This window comes from Aethalodelphis obliquidens, unplaced genomic scaffold (assembly GCF_003676395.1).
Source record: "Aethalodelphis obliquidens isolate GAN/ISIS:26980383/991018 unplaced genomic scaffold, ASM367639v1 scaffold7, whole genome shotgun sequence".
In the NCBI taxonomy this organism is placed as follows: domain Eukaryota; kingdom Metazoa; phylum Chordata; class Mammalia; order Artiodactyla; family Delphinidae; genus Aethalodelphis; species Aethalodelphis obliquidens.
The window spans coordinates 67,588,517-67,615,148 of record NW_020837951.1 but is presented as its reverse complement, the minus strand read 5'-3'; the positions used below and the strand labels follow the sequence as shown (position 1 = coordinate 67,615,148).

The window sequence follows — 26,632 nt, the reverse complement described above, 5'->3', positions numbered from 1 at the left end:
TGGATTCAGGGTCTGGGTGAGCCTCATACAGAGGGATGCAGATTGACACCTCGGATACCCACCTCTCTTTTGAGTCTGTGGAACCCTAAAATATACTCCACGGTCTCAGGGAACTGGGGAACAGTGTGGAGGGGAGAGGGGAAATTTCAGCTCAGTGCCTGTTCACAGGCAAGAAACCTGTGTCTCTTATCCAAGTCTGTCTTTCCATGGCTCTCACCTGCCTGGCCCAGACATTCAGGTCCCCACCCTTTTCTTCTCACGAGGTTTGCTTCACTGGGTTGGGATCTATATTATTTAATCCTCTTGGTTATATCAGGTCTGGATGCCTGCCCTTACGTGGTAAAGAAGCTGAGAGAGATTGTGCAGCTTGCGGAAAGCCACAGAGCTTGGAGCACCAAGGCCAGGCTTGGAACCCAGGTCTTCTGTTTCAAGATCCAGGGCTGTTCACCCAACACCAGGCACCCCCCATCTGCAGTGGCTCAGACCGCATGGCTCCGCAAACCACATCAAACCACACTGTCTCTGTCTGAACTCCTTTCTGGAGTCCATTAAGCTAAAGGAGACCACTTAGGAGGGTAGGTTTTATTATTTTTGTTTCATTTTCACAAATCAAATATTGGCACTTGATTTGAAACACCAAATGGTGCTAAAATGCTTATAAAAATGTAGCAATCTCTTAAGTAGCTGCCCCTTGGCCTCTACTGTGACTTCCCCAGAGAACAATTTGTAAATTATTGGATCTGTTTCTGCTAATATTTTCCTTCAAATTCCTTAATAATATACTGCTGTCTGTTGATTCATCAATTTTATTTTTTAATGAAAAAAAAGTTTAAAAAATATTTTCTCACTATTTTTATTTATTTTTTTTGGCTGCATTGGGTCTTCACTGCTGCACATGGGCTTTCTCTAGTTGCGGTGAGTGGGCTTCTCATTGGGTGCCATCTCTTATTGCAGAGCACAGGGTCTAGGGTGCAGGCTTCAGTAGTTGTGGCTCATGGGCTCAGTAGTTGTGGCTCACGGGCTCTAGAGCGCAGGCTCAGTAGTTGTGGTGCACGGGCTTAGTTGCTCCATGGCATGTGGGATCTTCCCAGACCAGGGATCGAACCCTTGTCTCCTGCATTGGCAGGTGGATTCTTAACCCCTGCACCATGAGGGAAGTCCCTGACTTATCAGTTTTAGATATTGTCTGTTTTGGTAGATTAGGAATATTAATTCTTTTACGTCCCTTCCTTCTCTCCCCCGTCTTCTTAGTATAGTTATATGATAGTGTGTGGTTATATCAAAACTAATAAGCTTTTCCAATGTGTCTGATGAGTAGGAAGGGAAGAAGCTGAAGAAGGATGTGCAGACCTGGCTGATTCAGGAGCACTGAGTCCCCTTGGGGTGAGAAATTTCCTCTGAGCCCTTCCTTTGGTACATTTGGGGTCACCTCCATGGTGATCCCAGGCTAGATGAGCCATCCAGGGCATCCCTGCCTTACCTGTCTCTTTAGGACTTAAGGTTGGCTCTCCCTCTGATACCTGTCTTCCTTCTTATGAAAGTGGTTAATACAAGTAAAAAAAATTCATAAAACACATAAAGAAGGACACAAGTGGCTATCATGGGTACTAGTGGAACACCATGACTAAGAGTGTGCAAGGAGAGTCCAGCAGACCTGGGCTTGCATCTTGGCCCTTGTCACCTACTAGCTATGGGACCTTGGTCAAATTCTTTAAAATGTGGATAATAGCAATACTGGTCTCATGGTTTTGCTGTTTGGATTGAATGATTGAGTATGTTTCAGTCGCTCAGGCCTGGCTCACCTTTAATTTATTAAACATAGGTGAGGATGAGGACGGTGGTGGTGAAGACAGTGGTGGTGATGGCTGAATTCCGCCTGGCTGAATTTACCTGTGATTTTATTGGTCAGTGTTCACAAGTGTGCAGGTAAGGATAACTGCTCATGTTTTAAATTTTGTATATTTTATAAAGTTAAAGTACCTCCTTTTTTTTCATATAGTTAAGTTTACTTTTTAGTTGTTCCGAGGCAGGGTTGCTAACCGTGCTCCCTGGAAATGTCGTTTTAGGAAGTTACTTGGGCCACGAGAAGGGAAAGAGAAGGTGAGCTGCGCAGATGGGGCCTTGATTCCCCTCCCCTGCTTTGCCATGGTAGCTTCTTGTAATCAGTTCTGTGTATTGGACTCCCATATAAGAGTTTGTGGGAGAAAGATTCTTTAGCAGCTGTGAAAACACATGCACATGCGTGCACACGCTGCTCTAATACCCCATAGCATCCTATTCAACAAACTCCAATGATGGAGGACTTCAAACACGTTGCCTTCTTTTGAAATACACATTTATAATTTATTTCATGTATATTTCATTTGTGGGAATGATGTGGGAGCTTAATCACCTATGAAAGCACAGGGTTTTCAAGGCTTTCAGCAGGTTATAAAAGAAAAATTATTAGAGACCAGAAATCAAACACGAAGAAAAGTTACGGCCAAGCAGGGAAGCTGCTCCAGTGCAGAATCCAATATGCTCTGAGGATGAGGCGCTGGAGAAGAAAACAGGTGGAGCTTTTAAAGCCCAAAGATGGCAAACTCTATCCTGCTTAAGGAAGGCGGGGCCTCAGGGTGAGGCTGATTGGCTGGAGATAGTGGGACTAGTTGGTGTGGAGACCCTGGATGGGGTGGATGTGGTCTGCTGGTGTAGCATATGGTGCCTGGGGGCATCTGCTGGGATGTCCCACTCCTGACGATGGTGTCTTCCTGCCCGTGCTTTGTACGGGGCAGCCCTGTGTCAGCAGGCTAGGTGGCCAGGGAACCCCTTATCCCCTGGTTCACCTTCCAGTGGGGCCACCTGTGTGGATAAAGACCCTGGCACATCACTTGTATTTTTTGAAGATCAGGAACCGTCTTTCGACTTGGCTTCCCAATTATGACATAAATACAGCACCAAGAATAGCTTGAAGGATCTCCGTTTTCCTGCTTGTTGCGTTTTCACAGGGGTCAAAGTCTTTGAAGATGGGCCCCCCTGTTTTGGCTTGGCTTTGAGATCTTATGCCAGGCAGTGTCTAGAGGCTGGGGAAGGTGGGGCCCATTGTCAGTGATTCTTTCAGCAGTCCCCATTTTCAGCACTGTTTGTCTCTCTGCTTTCTGTGGTACCTGCTGTTTCAAATCCTGAGCCCCTACTGGGTTCTGCCTGGCAGACCTGCTCCCTGTCAGCCCCAGCATGCCTGCGGCATTTTTATTCTGGGCTTTGCTCTACGCTCGTTCTGCCATCTACCTCCCGTCTTCTTCCATTTTCTTGAAAACCCTTGTTCACTGATGACCCTCCTCCCGTCTTCTTGCCTGTGGTAGTTCATAATTTCATTATTGCTTTATTAGAGTTGAATGGTGTATGTGACGCAGCGGGAAGGCACTTGCCTGGGCAGAGGGCCTGTTGAAGGTGGTGCCGCACTAACGGACTTCTGTGGGGTCTTCTCCACTGGAAAGCACACATGGAGGGTGACTTTTAGCGCTTATGGGACCGAAAGGCAAACCTGGGCAGTCGGTGTAGAATAAGTGCCGGGCCAACCAGTGTATGCAGTGATGGGAGCCCTGGATCTTGGGCCACTACCCTCTGAGCCCCAGGCCACTCCCCAACGCTGTGCAGACGGCATCAGACAGTGCTCTCCCACTCCGTCCTCGGCCCCAGTCACCCTCCTTCCTACCCCTTTCAGACATCACCAGCAATTTCATGGCGGGCTGGGGGCTCAGGGAGAGCCCTCCACTAAGTGGAAATCACAGCCCAGTTCTGACACCGGGAGCAGCTGTCCCGGCCAGGGCCTTGCTGGGAGTGGCAGGGGAGCAAGCACTCCCTGCTCTGTGTCCAGGCGCCTTTTCGTTATAGTCACACGGCCCTGAAAGTGTTTGCAGTAATGTACACGGTTAGAGTAGCTGTGCTCCCCACCCCGCTCCATGCTTCTGCCTCTAATGCAGGAGTGAAGCAAAGTGCCCCAAGGCCATGGGATCGGCACAGCAGAACCTTCCCAGAGGGGTGCACCTTTTTGGGATCTGGTCATTTAGGCCATGAAGATGGGCTGAGCAATCCGTTTCCTCCAAAAGTGCTCTTCAGCTGTGCAGTTGTCAAGAGGAAGTGGGCAGGGCGGGTGAGGGATGTGTACAGGTCCTAACTGCGGCTTAAATGGCCCCCTGGCTCCTCAGGCCTGCCCAGCCATCACCCGGGCCCGCATCTGGTCCTCAGGCCTTGAAGTGAAGTGGAGGACAGAGGCCCTTCTGAGCATAAACACCAGGGGTGGGGACAGACAGGGGTGTTTACTTCGGCCAGGCAGGCTCAGAGTTTCCACATGGCTGGCTGAGCAGGTGCTTGGTTCCTCCCCACGTTGGGGGTGCACTGGGGGAGCCTTTCAGAACACGTGCTCTGGATTCCAGAAGAGGCATCAGGGCAATGCTAAGCTGGGCTCCTCTTTAAGCCGTACCTCTGGGTCACAGGGTTGGATGCCGACGTGAGACGTACTGATGGGTTTTCCTTGTCAATTGAAGTGTGGCAGCAAACCCAGCTTGATGCTAACTGGAAGGATTCAGGAACTTTCCATTCCTGTGGTTGAATCTAAAACACTGATTTTCTTGGGCTTTTAATGCCCAAGACCAGCCAGCCCGCCTGCACGCCTCATCTCATCGGGACCAAGGCTGTTCTTTCAACGACAAGGGGGAAGCTTGGTTTCTTCCCTGATGTCCCCAATACCCCATCCATTTCATGTTATAGGACAGGGGAGCCCACAAATACTCCTTAAAACGGGCAAGCAGCTACTTGAGAGTTATAGACAGACAGAATACCTGAAAAATGACTGAAATTTGACATCTATGCCAGTAAATGACTTATAAACTAAGAAATGGAATTTTTTTGGACTATAGGCTCTCCTGGGCATAAAAAAACCCAACAAACCTTTTTCGTTTTGAAGTTTCTAAGCAGGGCGCGATGCTTACTGTTGACTTGGAGGGGCTCTTTTCTTGGCTAAGCATGGTAACATCTCTTACATTTGGAGGTCAGTTATTTGGAAACTTCAGCTGTCCCAAACTGAGGCAAGAACCTGGAAATACGCCGCTTTTAATCTGCCAAAGTCACTGACATGCAATTCATGTATGGAAACTCAGGTGCTTTACGCAGCGCTCACTCTCAGCATGTTGGCCCGTCCTCCACACTTTTTTTTTTTTTTAAACACACAAAGTTCCCAAAGAGCTTCTCTTACCTGGTTTACTAGCCCAGAGAAGAGTCAGAGACTCTGCTGCTAGAAGTAGACACATTTAGAACAGAAAGCAGTGACAGCTAATAGCTTGGCAGTGGGACTAGAGGCCGAAATAAAATAAAATAAAATAAAATAAAATAAACCCAATGAAAAAGGGCAGAACTCAAAAGTATGGCAGCTCATGCATTATCCCAATATAACACACACACACGTACGTGCATACATACTAAGTCTAAAAAATATACCATAGTTTGTGCTTATGACCCCAATTTAGTAAAAAGAATAAAAAATCGTACACATTTTTAAAGTCTGGACAAATGCATCGGTAGTGTTGGGTAAATGAATTCCCGTTTATCTCATTTATCCAGAATAATAAGGGAATGGGGATTTGGGGTATTTTAACTTGAGGTTAACCTACAGGTCATATGTATCAGCCCAAGGTCTTTTCCTTGGAATACCAGTCCTGTGATATGGTTCTCAAAAATGTTCATTGGACATCTAAGTTTGGGAAAGGCTGCATGTTAGAGCCTCCTGTTGGAGATGCATGATGCGTGTTAATCCTTTGAAAGGTCCGTGAAACACTATAGGAAAGGCACCTTGTTTAACTTTGTATAACCCAGGCTGTGACTCAGCATTCTTTTATTTCTTTCTTTCTTTTTCTTTTATTTATTTTTGGCTGTGTTTGGTCTTCGCTGCTGCGTGTGGGCTTTCTCTAGTTGTGGCGAGCGGGGGCCACCCTTCGTTGGCGGTGTGCGGGCTTCCCACTGCGGTGGCTTCTCTTGCTGCGGAGCACGGGCCCTAGGCATGAGGGCTCAGTAGTTGCGGCACGTGGGCTCAGTCTTTGTGTCTTGTTGGCTCTAGAGCACAGGCTCAGTAGTTGTGGCGCACGGGCCCAGTTGCTCCGCGGCATGTGGGATCCTCCCAGACCAGGGCTCGAACCCATGTCTCCTGCACTGGCAGGTGGATTCCCAACCGCTGCGCCACCCGGGAAGTCCCGACTCAGCATTCTTGTAAGTGCTCAAATTACACGTGCTCAAATGAAAAAGGGAATTTGTTGGTTCAGGCAGTTGAACAGTCTAGGGCTTTATCTGTGGGCTTTAGGCACAGCTGGATCCAGGGGCCTGAATGCTGTGATGGGGGCTTGGTCTTCGTCTTTTGGCTTTCTTTTCTTCTGCATTGCCCTCTTAGGCAGGCTCTTTCCATGTGGTAGTTTCCAGCAATTCTAACCTTACAGTATCCTTTTAGCTAAAGGGCTTCTTTCTGGTGGTTCCAGTAAAAATCCCTAAACTGAGTCTGTCTTGCCTGGCTGTGTCTCATGCTGGTCCCTGAACTGATGGCCATGGCCAGGGAGACGGAAAATACTCACTGTCCAGGCCAGAGTCGGGGTCCACCCCTGCACTGAGCAGTGTGTGTGTGTGTGTGTGGGTGGGGGGGGGGGGGTCAATCCCACGTGAGCTACACGAACTGTAGGAGGGCTGGGAGTGAGGGGGATGCCCCAAAGAAAACTGGGATATGGTTTCCAGGGAAGGGAGGGATAAATGCCGAACAGGCAGAAACAATCATTTCCAACTCCAACAACAGAGTCCTTTTATTGTGCAAAACCTATTGGAACACACATGGAGAAATACTGCCAAGAGCTCATCATAGATTTTTTGTTTTTAAACATCTTTATTGGAGTGTAATTGCTTTACAATGGTGTGTTAGTTTCTGCTTTAGAACGAAGTGAATCAGCTATACATATATCCCCATATCTCCTTCCTCTTGCGTCTCCCTCTCATCATACATTTTTCTCAAAGAAGTTTAGAATGTGATAAAACACATACGCATGCAAACATGTGGTCGGACCTTTCTTCGATGATGCAGAAACACAGTGGATCCTGCTGTGTCTCAGGGTCCCGCTCACCGTCCGTTGAGATCGTGTGGCTTCTTGGTAAATGGGAAGTTAGGGCACAGCCGGAGCGCAGGGCACAGGGAGCGTGAGAAAGTTCACGCACGGGACGGTGGACACAAGTGCGTATCTCCCGTGCCGTGCTCTATCGAGTTCCCACAGCACCAGCGCATACCACCTCACTTTATACACACACAAACCTTGTATATGAACAGTGAAGATGTTTTTGAATGATGCCGTGGATTTGGAGGAAGGGGAGCGCTACTAGAGAGAGGCAGGAGGCTCTTGAAGTTGAGAGAAAAAAATGGAATTTGGAAAGCTTTTCAAAGGCTCTGTGGTTTGCAGGTGTGTGGCTTCAGAAATAATAAGGTTGAAAGAACTTTGGGAACGGTAATTGTATGTGTGAGTGATTCGCCACTGTACCTAGGACTGAGTTAGCATTCAGACCTAGTCACTAATTGCTTCTGGACACACACACACACACACACACACACACACACACACACACACACACACAGAGATACAAAAATGTTGATTAAGTTGCAATAGGGCTTCTTTCCATGATACTCACTTACTTACAAGTGTAATGTATAATGAGGAATGATTACATTTAGAGATGAAGGTTATTTGCAGAGATTTTTACATTTTAAGCTTTTGGTCTAAAATAGTTAATCACTTTAGAAAAAGATCCCTTGGGATTTTCCAAGGAAAAAGTTATTTTCATCTTGTGATTTGGTAACATACAGTCACATCTGCTGTGTATGTTTTATTATAAGCTCTCAAAGGGAGGCTGTGTGCCTGAGATCTGAACATTGCTGTATCTCCTACCTCCGCTTGCCTGGCTGCCCCAGGGGTCTGTCTGACTTGAGGCTATCACAGTGTCTGTGCAGCCCTTTTCCCAGACTCCTGGGTCAGCCATAGTTCTCGCCATGCCCTTGCCCTGTGGGCACCTCCAGGGGACCCATCCAGATGGCCCTTAGGTGTTCTCCCGCGTCTCCATGGGCTTTCGTTTCCTCTACTCCATCCAATGAATTCCCTGTCTGATGGGTGGTTTCTCAGAAATCTTCCCTTCTCCCTCCACACATCCCATCATATGTGCCTCCGCCCCCTAGATACGCCTCCCTGCCCCCCACAGTCCTACAGCTACTGTCTCAGCTCCGTCACCAGGAGGGACAGCACGCCCCGTCTGTCATAGCGCTGACCACCCTCCCTCGTCCTCCCCCTCCCAGCCACCTGTACACACATACGTACATAGATTGGTTCATTCCTTCAGAAAATATTTATTAGGTGCTTCGGGCTGTATCAGTAAACAGAGCAGATGCAGATCCTACCCTTCGTGGGGCTTACAGTCTAGTGGGGGAGACAGACGTTCAATAATAAATAGGTGTACTGTGCAGTTCACTAATATATGACTATCTAATAGTGTGGAATATATACTAGAAATGCAGTAATACGCACATGATAAATAAAAAGCCTCCTGTGTATTGTAAGTTAGAAGGTGATAAGAGCCATGGGAAAAGGAAAAGGTGATCGGGATGAAAGAGGGCCCGGGAGCTCTGGGAGGTACAGGGTGTCTTGAAGGGAATGGTCCGGGTGGACCTCACTGAGAAGGGGGTCCTTGAGAGTCTCAAAGGGAGAGGTGAGGCTGTCGGGGAGCAGCTAGTGCAAAGGCCCCAGGGTGGGCACAGTTTGGTCTAGGGGTGTCCAGGGAGCAGTCAGGAGGCCCGTGAGGGCTGTAGAGACCATTGCCAGGAATTTGGCTTTTACTCTAAGGGGAGCCAACTGAGAAGTGCCCAGATCCGGTTTCTATTACAGCTGTCACTGTGGTCACCCTGACGGCTGCTGTGAGGGGCGGCAGTGGGCAAGGGTAGAAGCAGGGCTCGGTAGGAGGCTTATGACGTAGAGAATGATTCAGGTCCACACCTGGCTGGTAGAAATGGGGGCAATGAGTAGACTACACTGTGTTGCTCATTGGAGGTGGAGTGAGATTAACAGGGAATCAGCATGACTCCAGAACCTTTGGGCTGAGTGCCTGGAAGGATGGAGTTGCTGTCCACTGAGGTCGAGGCGGGCTGGGATAGGGCATCTGAATGCAGGACCGCCATTCAAATGGGAAGCGAGGTGCAGTGAGGCCTTTGAAGAGGCTCTGCAGCCAGACAGGCCTGGCACTTCCACTTACCGCTGTGGTCCCAGTGTGGTCCCTGGTAAGGGGTGACTGGAATATCCTAGAATTTCCAGACATGTTTCCTCTTTCTGCCTCTCCTTTCTCCACTACAGCTTTTAGGGAGAAAGGGGTCTTTCCTGAAGTACAGAAGGAAAGATCTTCTGAGTTACCAGGCACCGGGATGGGTCAGGTGATTGTAATTGTGTTGGGTGCTTGGAGGGAGGGAGAGGGCAGGGAGTTAGCTTGAAGGGTGGTGATGGCTTCCTTGAGATTGTAAGTATGATGCTGAGGTGGGACTCCCCTCACCTCTCCCCCTTCCCTCCTCTGTCTCCTCTCTCCCCAGCCTCTCCAGCCACAGTTATCCAGATCTCGTCCTTTAGGATTTCTTCGTCCTTCTATCACGTCATGCAGTATAGTCTTCCGTTGGTCATTATCGTCTTTATCCCCACCCATCATCATCTTTTCAGCAAAACGACAGATCGTTTTAGCACTGTATTTACAAGAGGAGATGTGGTAAATAAATCTGACAGCCTCCATATTTGTCCCACCCTGGGTGCCAGGGAAACTCCCAAGGGAGGAGTAGGTGGTGGGGGGTATGGCGGCCAGTGTTCCATGGCTCATGGGAAGGTGACAAGGGGAAGGAGGATGGGCCCTGGAGCCTTCAAGGAACTGAGGCCAGTCACCCAGAGAAAGCAGCCAGAGATGAGGCTGGGCTTTTGCAGGGTGCCTCAGGACATTTTAAGGAGGCTGTCCCTTATCCTGACAAAGTAGGAAGGTGGAGAAGGCTTTAAAAAAACAGAGGACTGGTATAACCCAAACCGTCTTTTGAGAATATTTCTTTGTGAATGAATTTAAGCTGTTTTGGCTGACCAACAATTTCCAGGTTATCTTGGTAAAATGGGAGCTCCATTAAGAGAGGCTGGAGTTCTGTGTTTCTACCGACACAGCCTCACTCCCTAAGATGGTGTGTTTCAGTGCAAACAATCTCAGACCAAATTCTGGGACAGGCGTAAATGCTCGCCAACTGGCCCAGTGCTGCCACATAACCTGCTCTGTGAACTTGAATAAATCCTATCATTACAACCCTAGGCACTCTGACAGTCACTCCACGGTGGTTGTTCTTGTGGTAAGATCAGCCAGAAACTTCTCTGGTCAGATCAAGCAAGGGTTGGGTGCGGGGAGTGGGGATACACAGGACCAAGGAGAGCTCTGGACTTGCAGCTCTAGGCTGCTGGGTTTGCTGGATACTTAGATGGTTTGTACAAGGGCAGTGGTGCTTGTGTACCCTTTCCAGTCCTCTAATATAGCTAATTTCACTGGTGTGTAATTAATGAACTTTGTGTAATTAACAAACCCTCTGGTGCAGATTTAGATAACGATATTTGAAATGCTTGCAGTGGTCACTTTTGGAGGGTAGATTCCTGAATAGGTAATTAAATTGTTACCTAGCTGCCCCCTAGGGTGTAGGGCTTTTTAAAAAAATATTTATTTATTTGGTTGTGCTGGTCTTAGTTGCTGCAGGTGGGCTCCTTAGTTGTGGCTTGCCGGCTCCTTAGTTGCAGCACATGGGCTCCTGAGTTGTGGCTCTTGGGCTCCTTAGTTGTGGCACGTGGGATCCTTAGTTGTGGCATGCATGTGGCATATAGTGCCCTGACCAGGGATCGAACGCAGTCCCCCTGCATTGGGAGCGTGGAGTCTTATACATCGAGTCACCAGGGAAGTCCCAGGGTGTAGGTTTAAGTTAATTTTACACGTATGCACCAGTTTACGTTGATGTATTTGCAGGTAGTATAAGAAGAGTGCTAGCTGCTATATGGGAAGTGGATTGGAGGAGACTGGACTCCAGTCGGGATATCTTTGTAAAAGCCCCAGTGAGAGAGGATTAGGAATAAGAGGAGCGATCCCTGGCTTGCTGACTGGACAGGACCAAATGAGGAAGAAAGCTGGGCTGGAGAATCCCCCAAACTTGGAAGAGCAGGGCACGTTGGCGTTAGTGGTGGGATGTGTCTGCTTTCTTGGTTGGACTCTGAGCTCCTTGGGGGCTCAAAGCAGAGACTAGGCTTTCACCCTGTGTCCTCAGGGTCCAGCCTGGGCCTGGCACAGAGTTGGTGCTTAGTTAGAGCTGGTCAAACTCTGAGGGAAAGGAAAGGTATGTGATGGGAAAAGAAACCAGGGGGAAGGAGATGAGATCAGAAGAGACAAAGGACTGCCTGGTGGGGGCGAGTAGAGTGAGGTCCAGTAGGACCAGATGAAGAGGCTGGCGATTTTCCATCCCAGCTGGGCCCAAGTTGCAAAGGCTAGACCTTCACAAGTGCAAAAGGAGGGGACGATCTAGGTCATGGGGGTTTGCTCCCAGGTGGTTACCTTGAGTGTCTCCACTCCAGTAGCGGGGAGGTGTGCAGGTGAAGAAATCCAGCTCAGGAGTGGCTGGTCCATGAATCTGGCACCTGCTCTGTGCCCTGGCACTGTGACTTGCTGAGCTCCAGCTGTGGGACAGAGAGCTACCTGGATGACTGGCGAACAACTTCATCAACCTTCAGCTGACCTCAGCTACGTCATTTCCTGGCCCTTTCATTGTTATTTAAAAAAATGGTGGTGGGGATTGGGGGAATAAAACCAAGCCTGTGACACACTTCATCACCGCACTCCCTTCCTTGAGCATTAAACCTTTCGTAGAGTTGCTCACCTGGTAACTAAGTTGTTCACAGCTTGTCTACTGTCCTTCGTGGGATTTGTAACGAGGTCAACCCTGGTATCACAAAGACCTGGAGGAAGGCTGTTTATGGCGTCTTGGAGAGGGAGGGAGCAGGTTTCCCAGGCCTGCTTTCTGGTCTGGGTGCTGACTGTGCAACCTCTCAGGTCCTCCTAAGCATTCTGCTTAAGCAAACATTATTTATGTTCGGCAGGAGAACCATTCCCCACTGTCTGCTTTCTCTTCACTCACATAAAACTGCACATTTAATGTCTGTTTACACATATATAAACTATATCTTTAGGAGCAGCCTGGGAAATCCTTGGTTGAAGTTGGATTTTGCCTTTGGAAAACAGGTGAGTGACATCTGTATATTGTGTTATCAGAAGCGTGACACATGTGGTTGATGGAGACCAGGTGCTTCACAGAATCCATCTGAGTGAAGCTGTAAACCTCTTGTTGACACAGAAGGTGACAGCTCAGTTCTTATTAGCAGACGCTTCATTACCCATACCTGCCTTCCAATTTTAGGGGTGGCAGCAAACAGTTGAAAACCTTGGGGTGCTGTGAGTAAGAAGCTAAGATTTGGTTGAAGATAACAGTCTCTGATCAGCTCACACACATTTGACCTGTGAAAGTATCTCCAAGTGGACAGGATGGGTGGGTGGGGGCAGATAACAATTTTAGATTAATCTTAGAGGATTGGTAGAATTCATCGGGTATTCACTTCTTTACTATTCGCTTCAAGGCTTGCATCAACACCGATATTTTCCTCATTGGCAGTCTATGACATGGGTAGATAACCTTCCCTGATTTAACTCACATTCAGTGCATTCTGAGTCTGAATCCTGAAGTCCTTAAATCACAGTTGGTTCATCAAACGTAATGCGGGACAGAGAGAGAAAAAACCAAGGGGGTGTCACCTCGTTTTGTTTCCTAATTTATTCTCCCATGGGTAAGCTTGCTAGACAGGTCAGCTTTCATTGGGTTATTTCCCAAAAGCTTCATCCTTCTCTCTACCCCACGATTCCATTTCTCCTTGTGGATGAATTTGCCTATTTTGGGGAGCCCTGCGGATAGATTATTGAGATCTAACTTGTCTCATTTAAGCTGAGAATGATTAATAAAATTGGGTTATTTCCTTTAGGTTTATTTGCAGGATGAGGTGAGAGGATAATACCATGCTGTTGATGAGAAAGCGTACCACACGGTAAGTGAGATATCCTTAATTTTACCTTTTACTTTACTTTACTTGTGTATTTGCTCATGAATGACTATTTCTCCATCTTCTTTTTTTTTTTTTAAACTAAATCAAAGGAGATGGGATTTATGTGTACATTTGGGTATTTTGAATTGAGACTATGTTGTACTTTGGGATTATAAAATAATATCTGTCTCGGGAAGTATTTCTGGAAGTTTGTCAGTATTTTGGTGAATGTTTGAGTTTGCTACGTGGATGGATCTGTTTTCTTCCAAGATACAGAGCTTGGTTCACTAATACCTCTCTTGTTTTCGCTATTGTCTGGTACTAAACTTTTAAGGAATGACTGATGTGTTTCTCAATTGAAAATGGAAACATAAGCGAGGGTCTCTGAAAGCTGACGATGGGAAGTAACGTGACATAGCAAACGTTCTGCCAGCCCTGCCCGTCATCTCCCCATCTCTCTAAGGTAGCCTGGATGATGATAATAGCAATTAACATTCAGCGAATGGTTCAGTGACATGCCAGGCCCCCTTCTATTTCCTCGACAGGAATGAACCAGTTCTTTACAACAGCCCTATCCCATGCGGTATCCTCTCTTCAAAGGTGAGGAGGCTGGGACATGAGTGAGCTCTGGTGATTGTTGATCAGTCTGGTCTCGGTGGGCCCACAGACTTTCTGAGCTCATCTCGTCAAAGTTCTGGAAACTCCTGAGGCCAAGCAGGGCACTCTCGCAGGAGGCGTTACAATCCTAGGACTGGCTCATGGTTAAGATTCCAAACTTTCACACTGTGGTTGGTGGCATCTTGGTCAGAATCTCTTTTTTTCGCCTGCTGAATGAGCTTTGTGATTTTGGCTGGAAGATTTTCCATACGTGCTGTCTGAGCCCTTCCCACCCTTTGAGCCTTCCTGGCTTTTCGCTCTGGTGTCTCTGACTCCTTCCCCCCCAAAACCCTTCACGGGGGTCTCTGTGGAACATTGTTTGGTTGCTGGTATGTGAGTATTTATAGCGCTAGCATCGGTCTTTTCTTTAAAGCAAACCCCACAACTCCTTAGAAAACAGTTAGAATTTCAAGAAGAGCTTTCTGGCATATTTTTACGCTGTTCGGCAGAGTGTCGCGTGCTGGGGTGAGTTGCTGGAAACAGGCTGGAGTTGGGCTTTCAGGCTGGGGTCCCCTGGAGCGTATCTCACACAAAGGTCCCTGTGTGGACGTCTTCCGGGTCTGGGGACACGCTGCCCTTTCACCAGAGCCTGTTTATATAGAACCCTACAAGTATGCTTTTGTTTCTGCACTCTCTATAGTACCTTTATTAAATGCTTTAAAAGTAGGGGGAGCTAGGAGCCCTACAGTGCCATGAGAATTGATTTTAGGGGGTGAGAAAGCAACAGCTCCATTAAGAGTCCCGCCATCGTCTTCTCCCAACCTCTGAGCGGTCGGAGAGAAAGGTGCCCGCACCTGGGCGGCCACAGCTGCTCGGCTTGCGCACGGAGGAGCTGAGGCCGGCATAGCGGGGAAGAGCAGGGCTCTGGCTAAGAAGCCAGGCTGCTCAGGTTTGAATTCTGGGTGACCTTGGGCTTCTGTGGGTCTCTGTCTACCCACATGTCAATGGAGATGATCACAGGGTGCATGTGAGGATCGAATGTAGGAATGATCTATAGATGGGAGCCCCGACAAGGGCGCACACCCAGGATTTCAGCACGCAGCCACTGCATGCGGTGAATGCCCTCGGCGGTAGGAAGCCCGACCGGGAGTGAGACCCCTCCTGCTCCGAGTCTGCACACCCCCCCCCCCCCCCCCCCACCGAGACGCCTGCACTCGCTCTTCTTCCTGACGGTGCCGTGGCTCCCTTCTTCCCACTAGAGGCATGTACCACGCTTCATCGTGCTTTGCTCTGTTGTGGGTCGCAGATACTGTGTGTATTACAAATGGAAGGTTTGTGGCAACCCCACCCTGAGCAGGTCTGTTGGCGCCAGTTTTCAAACAACATTCATTCGCTCACTTCGCGTCTTTGTGTCACGTTTTGTTAATTCTCACAATATTTCAAAATTTTCATCATGATTACATTTGCTATGGTGATCCGTGATCAGTGACCTTTGATGTTACTACTGTGACTTGCTGAAGGCTCAGGTGATCTTTAGCATTTTCTAGCAAAAAAGTATTTTTACTTAAGGTATGTACATTGTTTTTAAAGACATAACGCTATTATACACTTAATAGACTACAGTATAGTGTAAACGTAATTTTTATATGCACTGCGAAACCAAAAACTTCGTGGGAGTTCCTTTATTGTGATATCTGCTTTACTGCCGTGTTCTGGAACCAAATCCTCCATCTCTCCGAGGTCTGCTGACACACAGGGTCATAAATGAGATGATTGTCAAAGTCAGCAGTAAGCCTCATTTGTGCACATCTAGCTCCTCTGGGTTCATGGCCCCCGGCTTCCCATGCAAAGCTGCAAACTGCGATTCTTCCATTTTAGCCAAACTCACATAAGTGACTGGGAACCAGCCTCACCCCCCTGCCCAAAACAAGATAGGAAGGCTGAGCTTAATAGAGACTCGGACGACAGGATTTAAATAAATAAGCTGTATTATCTGTACAAAAAAATATAAATAGAGTTTTGTGTTTTAGGGGAGGAAGTGCTGCCTTCCACATTCTTCAGCAGCCCTAATAATCTTCTGGTGCTGCCGAGTCACAATTCACAGAACAGACAGTAAATGTACATTCATCTCATGCAAGGAGCACGCTGCTGCCCGCCCCAAACCTAGGTCCTCCAAGCTCACTCTGAAACCCACCTCCACCTGCTACAACCCGACACGTGGTGGAGCTGGAGGACACCTGCTATTTAGGAAATGTAAATATTGGCCATTGGTTTTCCATAGCTATTGAGCTAGATAGTATCAACCACATTAGTAGTAGTATGGAATCTGTCTTGCACATTCCATGCATAACTATTGTGTCACAAACGAATCCCCTCTTATTGCCCTGTCATCCTGTGCTAGCTTTTACAATGTATTCTGTACACAGCGAATGGATCCAGAGTTAAACATCAGGTTCTATTAAAAATAGGAACAATACAATAATCACCACCGAGTTTACAGGAACACAACTGTAGGAAGTTAATAAAAAGTCCCCCAAATATTTTGTTTTTTTTTTTTCTGGAAGACAATGTACAATTATTAATATTGCACTTTTTTATACAGGAAATCCTAATAAATATTCACAAAAGATATACATAGAAAACATTCTCTTTTATTTTAAATAAACATTACACTGATTTTTAGGAACATGATTTCTTAGAGCCCATTATTGTGGTGAGGAAGAAAGAACTACCTTAACTGTCCATAGCTCACCTGGGGAGAACACAAAGCGTAATGTCTCCCCCACTAACTTGTACTTCCAGGCTGGCTAGAAAATGCAGCCCTGATGTCAGTGGTGGCCCCGAGGTGTGTGACGTTTTGCGAGTCTGTATGTGAGGGGGGCGGTTCGGCTGAGGGGTGAGTGACTCCGGCCACCCTGCTCTGCCCCAGCTGCTACTAAATGGTGGCCACTGGGATTGGGGGGCGCAGGCCAAAATCACTCGCCCCCAAACCGCTCTGCTGAGTGAGCACTTTCATTGACAATGAGCCACGATGTCCCAGATTTTCAGTTTTGCCACTTTGCTGCAGCCACGTTACTGTAGCTGACGGGCATTACTGGAGTGTGTATGCCGCTTTGCCCACTGAGTTAGCAAAACCAATGTATTTTAATTCTGGTAGAGTTCATAGTATTTCACTGTGTGGAGGGAATGGGTTGAAAAGCCTTTGAGGAGCGTCTGGGAAGCTTTAGTTACCCTTTGGCTTTGCCTCTGTGCCCCATCGCCCCGCCCCGGCCTGTTGTCTGAATACAGGGCAGCCGTCACCGTGCCCCGGGAGGGGCCCACGCAAGCCTGCGGTTCCATGGGTGCCCGGGTCGCTCTCATCTGATGGATACCCTGGCAACTTGAAGAGTGGGTTGGTTTTTGGCCAGCTGACCCCAGTCCTTGGCCCTCAGGTGGAGCAGTAAAAACCATATAGGCAGGAAACCCAGCCTACTCATGAGCGAAACATCCTGGCCCAGGTCAGCAGTTCGTTCCGGGCTGGGGGATGCTTGGTTCGGAGACGCCAGGGGTGGCCTGACTGCGCAGCTAGGCCCCGCCGCTGTCTCACCAGCTCTGCCATAGGGGCACGGGCAGAAGTTCACTGAGCGGCTCCCTCGGGGACCCCTCTCCGTTGCAGGGAGGGCATACCTCCTGCACGCGGCCCGGGCCCCAGGGCTGTGCCTTCCTGGAGGCAGCAGAGCTGAGCACCGCAGACTCCCCTGAGCCTGCACTGGTACACCAGGCACTCGGGCTCGTGGTTCAGAGCCTCGTGTGGCTGCCCGCTCGCTCCCCTGTCCCCTTCGCTCCCCCTCTCAGGAACTCGCACAGGCTTCTTTGTGCTTCTGTCCCTTCCTTCCCCACTTCGTTTTCTGCATCGCTGTGTGCTTTAGGCCTACTTGGATTGGCTCCCCTTTACCTCCACCGTGGTTTGAGTTCTCATTGCTCTGTGCCCCCCACTGGAAGAGCTGAGTCCTGGGCTGGGTTCTCAGCATGGATGGTGTCCTCCCTCCCCTGCCTTAACCATCTCCTGCCAGGAGAGATGCTGTTGGCTGTCCGGAGTCAGTACCGATGCTTCACAAACCCTCTGGCACCCTCCCCTTCTGCCTCTCTCTCCTGTCTACCGTGGCTCTGGCTCCCTGCTGGCCCCGGGGGGCTGTGCTGGCCTCTTCCTAGGTCTCCCTGGGACCCAGGTTGGGGAGGGAGCTGGCTCTTCCAGGGAGCTCTTTCTGTCTGGCCCGGTCTGCTCTGCAACCTCCGTTAGACCTCCGTCCTTGTCCTGTCCCCTCATTCTGTCCTCCAGCTAACTGAGAGAGAAGACATGCTGGGGTCCTCATGTCTGGGGAGGGGGAAGGGCAAGGGAGGAGGTTGACGAGGGTGTGTGTGGTGGAGGGTGGAGAGGGGGAAATAAATAAATAAAACGAAGAAAGCTTAAGTTCTGTCCAAGGTGGTTGCGTGAGTCCTCCGTGCTGCCAGGGTAGCGTTCTCCCCGCGTCCTGTCTTCACGCTTTGCCGCAAGTCCCACAGCAGCGAGATTTGAACTGGCTGAGTTGGCAGAGTTTCAGCTGTTTCACCTTCTCACAGTACCTGGTGGTATCTCTGCACTCCACTGGGAAAGGGGACAGAAAGGAGAGGTGAAACGGAGGCTCGGTAACAGCCGTGGCTACCGGGTGCCTCCTGGGGTCTGCCTTGGGCACCAGACACCCGTGCTGGAGGCCTCTGGGCTGGCCTTGCTCCGGTGGAGCTTGGCCACTTGCTCCCCAGGCTGCCAACCATGGGGGCAGCTCAGGCTGCGACTGGGGGCCGAATACCGATAGCCCCCTTCCTTCCTGAAGGCGCTCAGGGCCGCCTCACCTCCTGGGCAGGGGGGCCTTTTCCCATGGCGGTTGAGTGTCTGACTGATTGATGCTTTTCCTCCTTGAGCTGCTTCCCAGAAGGACTAAATTCTGCTCCACTTCGGGGTGGTGTGCAAGTGAGGACCTGTCTGGTGGCTTCACCCCCTGTAACGCGAGCCTTCCTTTCCCCCGTGAAGCTTCATTGCTCGTCCTCTCTCCCGAGCCTCTCTACCCCTTCCCCTCACCGTGCCTACCAGGCGCCGTGGCGTCCTAGTTCAGTATTGGCACAGGCTGACGTGGATTCGGGCCGTGACACCTGTGGTTAATATAGTAAGTCTGAACTACTTTTGTGGAACGGTGGTCCTGAGTATGGGGAGCTGACAGATGGGTCAGCATCACACGAGAGGACATATACGATCCCACCCCGTGTAGAAAAAGGACTGGCCCTGTTTGCCTACATGGCATGTGCTCAGCGTGGGGAATCTGAGGCTCAGTGTGGCCCTGTTTGCGGGGGAAACGGCACAGCAACATTTAAAAATTCCCTTTTCTTTGCTTCATGCTTTGTCTCCTTCCCTGTGGAGAAGCACCTCTGATTTGTTTTGGGTCCAGAGGAAGAAAAAAATAGATCCTCACCCAATGGGGATACAAACGCTGGTGCTGGGCTAAGGAGGAGGGGTCTAGACTTGAGGGAAGAGGGAGTGAATGAGTATCAGATCCCAGGTGTGGCTCCTGCACAGACCGGTGGGTGCCCACGGGGCTGCGAAGGAGGGTGGGGGTCGGCAGGTCCTCGTTCTGTGAGACGCAGAGCCGTGATGGGTACAGGGTTGGCTGAGCGGGAGGTGCTCTGTGTGCTGCTTGGGCGCCAACAGTGCTTTCTCCCCAAGAGCCATTGTTTAGTTGTCCCCTCTGGGTACCAGCCAGACTCCCGTAGGTGAGCTGGAGGCTGATTTCATCCAGCACTTGGCCAAAGGCACCTGGCTGTCTCAGGGGCCAGGATGGAGCCCTTGGGCCACACCCAGCCATCTCTTGTGGCCTGGACACGTGCATGTATATCCCTGCATGCACCTTTGCTCGCCGGCATGCACCCATGCACCCTCTGAAAATAGACAACTCCAGCCCTAGCTCAGGATCCTTGGGAAAGCTGGTCCACTGCCCTATGCTCAGGCTGAGTTCCGGGGACTGCCCGCTGCACCTGACGCCTCGTGGGGAGTCTGCAGAAGGCTCTGTGGGGTTGGAACGTACTGTTTTCACACGGGGTGATGTTGCAGCGCTGCCAGTTGGTGGGCCGGGGCCCCCAGGAGCACAGGTGCTCGGGCACTGCCTTGTTGGTGCGGGCGTGCACGCACTCCACGCGCCGGGACTGGAAGCCGTAGTTGCCGCAGGTCGCCGTGCACAGGGTCCACAGGCTGACCCTCCAGTGTACGCTGCAGGCTTCGGACCAGCAGTTCTGGGTGCTCACGGGCCTGTGGTAGGAGGGTGGCAGGATTAGGGTCTGCCTCTCTGGGGGATGAATCAGGGGAGCTGATGTGAAAACAGTGCTGGAAACCCCAAAACCTCAGGTATCCCTGAGAACTCAGTTCTCAGAACTCCCAGCGCTGCCAGCCCTGGGTTCTGATCTCTGCTCTGTTACTGAATGGCTGTAGGGTCTCAGAAGACCCCTTCCTCTAACTGGGCCTCTGTCTGCTCATCTCTACAATGTCTGTGTCACTGCATGACCTGAGAATGAGCTCTACCGGGGTGGGGGACGGCAGAGCCGCTCTCAGGGGCGGGGACCTTAGCGAGGCGGGTGATGAGCCCTCTCCCCGAGGGAAGGAAGGATGACAGGGGCTGGGGGCTGGATAGGAATGGTAGGCTGAGACCTGGGGACAGGGGTCTCAGCATAACTTCTAGAGGGAGGTGGACAAGAGTGAGAGGCTGGTGGAGCCCTTGGGGTCTGGTGCCCACTTTGTGGACCTGACCTCCTGCCCACCCTGTAGCCAGCACGGGTCTCTTGTGCCATCAGGCCTCCTCAGAGGAACAGCATCCTCTGCATTCTCTCTCCGTCTCCGAAAGGGGAAAGCCCAGCCTGGCCCATTCGGTAAGCACGAGGCCACCGCTGAGCCATCTACCTCTAGGAGGCCAGTGACCTGGGGAGAATGGAGGTGACCGCTGGGACCATGGAAGGTTGGAGGAGAAACGTTTACTTACCACCGTCTTTCCGTGCTATTGACACAGGGCCTGGGAAAAGGCAGTCCATGGCTCTCTCTTACCTCGGAAGGGCGCTGCACTGCTCTGATGGTAAGGTGATGCCATCCCGGGTCTGGCAGAAGACTTGTCTGTGCTGCACGGCGAGGCGAGGCCCGACGCAAGGCCCGTTGCACTGGGAAGCAGAAACAGGTGACATACACGTTAGCCAAGTCACAGGACAGGCTGCAATGCCCAGGCTGCGTGGGGCAAAAGATCCTTGTGCAGGGGCTTGTTGGAGGCCCTGAGATCACTTATCTTGCCCCTCTTTACACCAACTTAAAGGATAGCCACCAGCACATTTTTGCTTAGTCCATAGTGGGAGGGTTAGCTTTGCTGTGGTCTGTGAGTATTCTGCTAGCAAATGGCTGATGGCAGTATAGAGCCAGTCAGAGATGTCAGCCCCCTCCCAGAGTAACCATATGGAAGGTTAATCTTGGCATAATGGACTAGGAATGTGGTGGTAAGCTTTAGAGTTAAACATCTCTAAATAAGCCCCTCTTCCTTCCCTCCTTCAGTCCAGAGGTAATTTGGTTTATTGTTTTCTTGCTAAATTCGTCCAAGAAACCAAGTCCATGATTTCTTTCCTTTCTTTGGTTTCATTTTCTCCAGGATAAACCAAGGGTGGCTGAACAAAGGTAGACTTAGGTGTGTATAGTTAGTCCATGCTCGTGGAGATGGTTAAGCTCTCCCCAGGGCTGGCAGAGCCAGACCATCGTGGCAAAACCCGCCACCAACGATGGTGTCTGTCAAATACGAAACATCTGCTATTTGAGTAGGGTGAAGGGACAGACATCCGTCGGAGGTCACTTTAGAGCAAGGGCTCTTAAACTTGGAAGTATCTGGACTCCTAGGGGTCCACAGGGGAGCTGTTGACCCTTAAAATTATAAGCAGCAATCCTGTTTTGTGTAACATTTATTTTTTTAGTCTTTGAGCCCTTCACCCATTATTTCCACACCCCACCCGCGCCTCTGGCAACACCAATCTGTTCTCTGTATCTACGAGCTTGCTTTTTTTTTTTTTTAAAAAAAAATATTCCACATATAAGAGAGATCATATGGTATTTGTCTCTCTCTGTATGACTTCTCTAACTTAGCGTAATGCCCTTGAGGTCCGTTCATGTTGTCGCAAATGGCAAGATTTCATTCTTTTTGACCGTATACACGTGGGATTATTTATGATCTCTTTGTGTTCATCTTATTTGGAGCCCTATGGGCTTCCTGGAGCTGGGTGTCTAGTTCCTTCCCCAGGTTAGGGAATCTTTCAGTATTTCTTCAAGCAGGATTTCCGCCCCTTTCTCACTTTCTTTTCCTTCTGGGACCTATGTAATGCAAGCCCTTTAATCTAGCATCACTTTTTTTCCTTCTCTGATTAGGTGAGTTCCACTGCCCTGACTTCTAATTCACTGAGCCTTTGTTTGCTTCATGTAGTCTGTTGTTGAACACCTAAACAATTTTCAGTTAATGTGTTCCTCCTTCAGCTCTGACTTCTATTTGGTACTTTTTAATATTTTCTATCATCACTTTGTTGAATTTCTCACTCTGTTCACCCATCTTAATTCATCCATGCTGAATTTCTAAAAGCTCTCAGGGAACGCCAGTGTTATTGGTCCATGGACCACACTTTAAAGAGTAGCAAGGCTTGAGGCATTACAAATTACAGGGAACTGCTTGATCTCAAAATCCTTTCAATATAATTTTTTATAAATTTATTTTATTTTTGGCTGCGTTGGGTCTTCGTTGCTGTGCTCAGGCTTTCTCTAGTTGCGGCGAGCTGGGGCTACTCTTCATTGTGGTGCACAGGCTTCTCATGGCAGTGGCTTCTCATTGCGGAGCATGGGCTCTAGGCACACGGGCTCAGTAGTTGTGGCTTGCGGGCTCTAGAGCGCATCCTCATTAGTTGTGGCGCACGGGCTTAGCTGCTTCGCGGCATGTGGGATCTTCCCGGACCAGGGCTCGAACCTGTGTCCCCTGCATTGGCAGGCGGACTCTCAACCACTGCACCACCAGGGAAGCCCCCCTTTTAATATTTTTGCATTGGTGATATATTGTTGGGATGTGATTCAAACTATAGATGCCCACCAAACCTCCATATTCCACTCCTGTAAGAATGAAAATGATAATAGTTTCTGACAAGAAAATCCTTTTGGAAGAGTGTCATTCAAAGATCTATTCCTTCATCTTCCTACCTCTTTGAAGTCTTTGAAAACCATGCTGGTTTTAGTCTAAGTAGAACTAAGACCACCTTCTCAGTTCTAACAACCTGGCTTCATGTAATAATTCAACATTCTTCTTTTAATCCAACATACATTTATGAGGCACCTGTCTTGGGTAGGGAATGTGTTCCATAAACGCGTATGTGAAAGAATGATGGCAAAAACAGCCCTGGAATGTTTGCAGGAGAATTATATGAGAGGTAGAATTATAAATGTGGCTGTAAAACATGTGCCAGATCATGAGAAATATTGTAAGCTGTCTGAGGAGTTTGCTGTCTGAGGAGTTTGGATTTTCTTATGAATGCCACTTTGTTGGGGTGGGGGAGGGGAGGCACCTAGAAAGGTTTTTAAGTGGGAGTGTCACGATCAGAGTTACTCTTTAAAAAGATTATTCTGTCAGCAGTACGGTAATTGAATTGGAAAGTGAATAGACCGGAGAAAGTAATCTAGGTAACAAATTTTGCTGATCAAAATGAAGGCACTGGGCAATGGAAATGGAGAGGAGATTCTATGAACGTATGATTCGCATGGCTTCAGTGGTGCCTTGACAGGGATAAAAGACAGGGAGGGAGCTAAGATGAGTCTCGGGTTTATGGACTGAACATAAAGGTAAGAATTTGTTTTGAAGATGTTTTGTATGAGATGTTTGTGAAATATCCAAATATATATGTTCATAGATCTGTGACTTAAAAGAGAGCTGTGCTGAACACTGTCCATTTGAAAGTCATCAGTAGACCAGTGGTGGCTAGGAGTCATAGGTAGTATAACCCAAGGGGAGGGAGAGCATGAGATGAAAAGGCTTAGGGCAGAACCCTGAGGGACACTGCAGGAAGAGGAGAAAAGAAGGAATTAAACTGCAGGAAAGGAGAAAAAAAAGAACTTAGAAAATGTATTCACAGAGACCAACAAAGGAGTTTCCAGAAAGGAAAAAGGGTCAGTAGTATCAAAATGTGTCAAAAAGAACAAACAAGATAGAGTAAGAATTGGCAGTACCCAACGGAACCTGACTTATAGGCTGCACTGGTGACCCTGTGAAGGGCAGTTTCCGTGTGGCAATTGGCACTGAAGTCAAACCAGCAATGAGTAGAGAAACAAATGAGAGTGGAAGAAAGGGCTCCTGGAGACATATCACTCCTTCAAGAATTCCCAATTGTGGTCAAAAGACATCAGCAAAATGGCAGACTAGGTAGCTCTAAGTCCTCATTCACACACAGAAATATCAAAAAGCAACTGGAAACTGGCTGAACTAATCTTATAGGAATTCTGAAAAAGTCAAAGGTCTACAGCAACCTAGCAAGTGCCCAATAAAGAAAACTGCCCCCCATCTTTATTGGAGTATAATTGCTTTACAATGTTGTGTTAGTTTCTGCTATACAACAGAGCGAATCAGCCATATGCATACATATGTCCCCATATCCCCTCCTTCTTGAGCCTCCCTCCCACCCTCCCTACCCCACCCCTCAAGGTCGTCGCAAAGTACCGAGCTGATCTTCCTTTGCTATGTAGCTGCTTCCCAATAGCTATTGATTTTACATTAGTTAGTGTATATATGTCAATGCTACTCTCCCACTTTGTCCTAGCTTCCCCTCCGCCCCCCCCCACCCTGCCATGTCCTCAAGTCTGTTCTCTATGTCTGTGTCTTTATTCCTGCCCCTAGGTTCATCAGTACCATTTTTTTAGATTCCATATATATGTGTTAGCATATGGTATTTGTTTTTCTCTTTCTGACTAACTCTGCATGACAGACTCTAGCTCCATCCACCTCACTACAAATAACTAACTCAATTTCGTTCTTTTTTATGGCTGAGTAATATTCCATTGTATATATGTGCCACATCATCTTTATCCAGTCATCTGTTGATGGACATTTAGGTTGCTTCCATGTCCTAGCTATCGTAAATAGTGCTGCAGTGAACACTGTGGTACATGTATGTTTTTGAATTATGGTTTTTCTCAGGGTATATAGCATGGCAGTTTTGGTCTAGAGGCAGCAGTAGCCCATTTTCCTCCCACCATCTGTAGGGAGCAGAGAAGATCCTATTTGCAGTATGTAATGTTCTATCCTGTCTGTCAGAGGGCTACCTGAAGGACTGGTCTCTGTCTCATCTAACTCATGTATCAAGTGGCAGCCGCTACTTGTGAAAGCTGCAAGGGGACTACAGACACTTGGGGCAGGAGATTACAGATGGAGGCATACAATAGACCACCTAAGGCTCTGGGGACAACCTGAGGTGAGACCATCTTGGAAATTAAGACATTCAAAAGCAGCCATATATAAAGGGGAATTCTGAAAGTCACAAGCAGGCCCAGGCAAGACATATGCTCAGGAAAGATCTGAGAAGACCTTAAGCTTTCATCTCAGGCTGATCCCGAGGTTCTGAGAACACCCAGTTAAGCAGTGAAGGTGTGCACAGGCACAGAGAAAGTATATTCAAAGACTGGGAGAGATGTCTGTTTTTTTCAATGCCCAATTTCCAAGAATAAATCATAAGCACTTCAAAGAAACAGGAAATCATGGCCCATTCAAGGAAGAAAGTGAAGTGGCAGAACCAGCCCTAAAGAAGCAGGGCATCAAATGTATTAAACAAAGACTTTAAAACAACCATCATAAACATGTTAAAAGATCTCAAGAAAAATATGAATAAAGAACTAAAGGAAATCAGAAAAAATGATATTAACAAAGAGTTAGTAATTATAAAAAGAAACCAAACAAATTGTGGAGCTAAAAAATACAATATCTGAATTGAAAATTTCACTAGCAGAGTTCAACAGCAGGTTTGAGTACACAGAAGAAACAATTAGCAAACCTGAAATGAAAACAGGACAATTAAAATTATTGAGTCTAATGAGCTGAAAGAAAAGACATGACAATGGGACCAACATATACACATGGAGGAGTCCCAGAAGACGGAGGGAGAGAGAAAGGTGCAGCAAGATCATTTGAAGAAATAATTGCCAAACATTTCCCAAATTTGATGAAAGATACAAATCTAAAAATCCGAAAAGCTCAACAAATTCCACGTAGAATAAACTCAAAGGGAACCACACTGAGATACAGTATAATGAAATTGTCTTACAAATAAACACAAAGAATCTTGAAATCAACAAGATAGACTCATCAGGTACAAGGGATCCTCAAAAAGATTAGCAGATGATTTCTCAGCAGAACCCTTGCAGGCCAGAAGGTGGTAGGAGAATTATATCTTTAAAGTGCTGAAAAGAAAAAAAATAAACTATGTACCTAGAATTCTATATCCAGTGAAACTGTCGTTCAGAAATGAGGGTGAACTTAAGATATTTGCAGATAAGATGAGAGGGAGTTTATTACCACTATACCTGACTATAAGAAACATGAGAGACCCTCAGGTTAAAATGAAAGGATGCAAGACAGTAACTCCAAGCCATAAGATATAAAGATTGCCAGCAAATGTAAATACATGAGCAAATGTAAAAACATGGGCAAATATAAAAATTAGTATTATGCTTTTGGTATGTAACTCCACTTTTTATTCTCTATAGGATTTAAATGACAAAATGCATTAAAAATAATTATATATCTGTAAGT

General features: G+C 48.2%; 1 protein-coding gene across 2 annotated transcripts in view; it reads right to left on the bottom strand.

Moving 5' to 3' along the window:
- Positions 1-15,748: 15,748 nt before the first annotated feature.
- ADAMTSL1 (ADAMTS like 1) overlaps positions 15,749-26,632 on the bottom strand; it is a 470,361-nt gene continuing 459,477 nt past the window's right edge. For both annotated transcript variants that reach the window (XM_027105928.1, XM_027105929.1), the window contains 3 exons: positions 20,878-20,987; positions 19,871-20,091; positions 15,749-18,402 (listed from right to left, as the gene is read on the bottom strand). In XM_027105928.1, the coding sequence (XP_026961729.1) occupies positions 18,296-18,402; positions 19,871-20,091; positions 20,878-20,987 (438 nt within the window). In that variant the 3' untranslated portion in view covers positions 15,749-18,295. The remainder of the gene's footprint in view (positions 18,403-19,870; positions 20,092-20,877; positions 20,988-26,632) is intronic.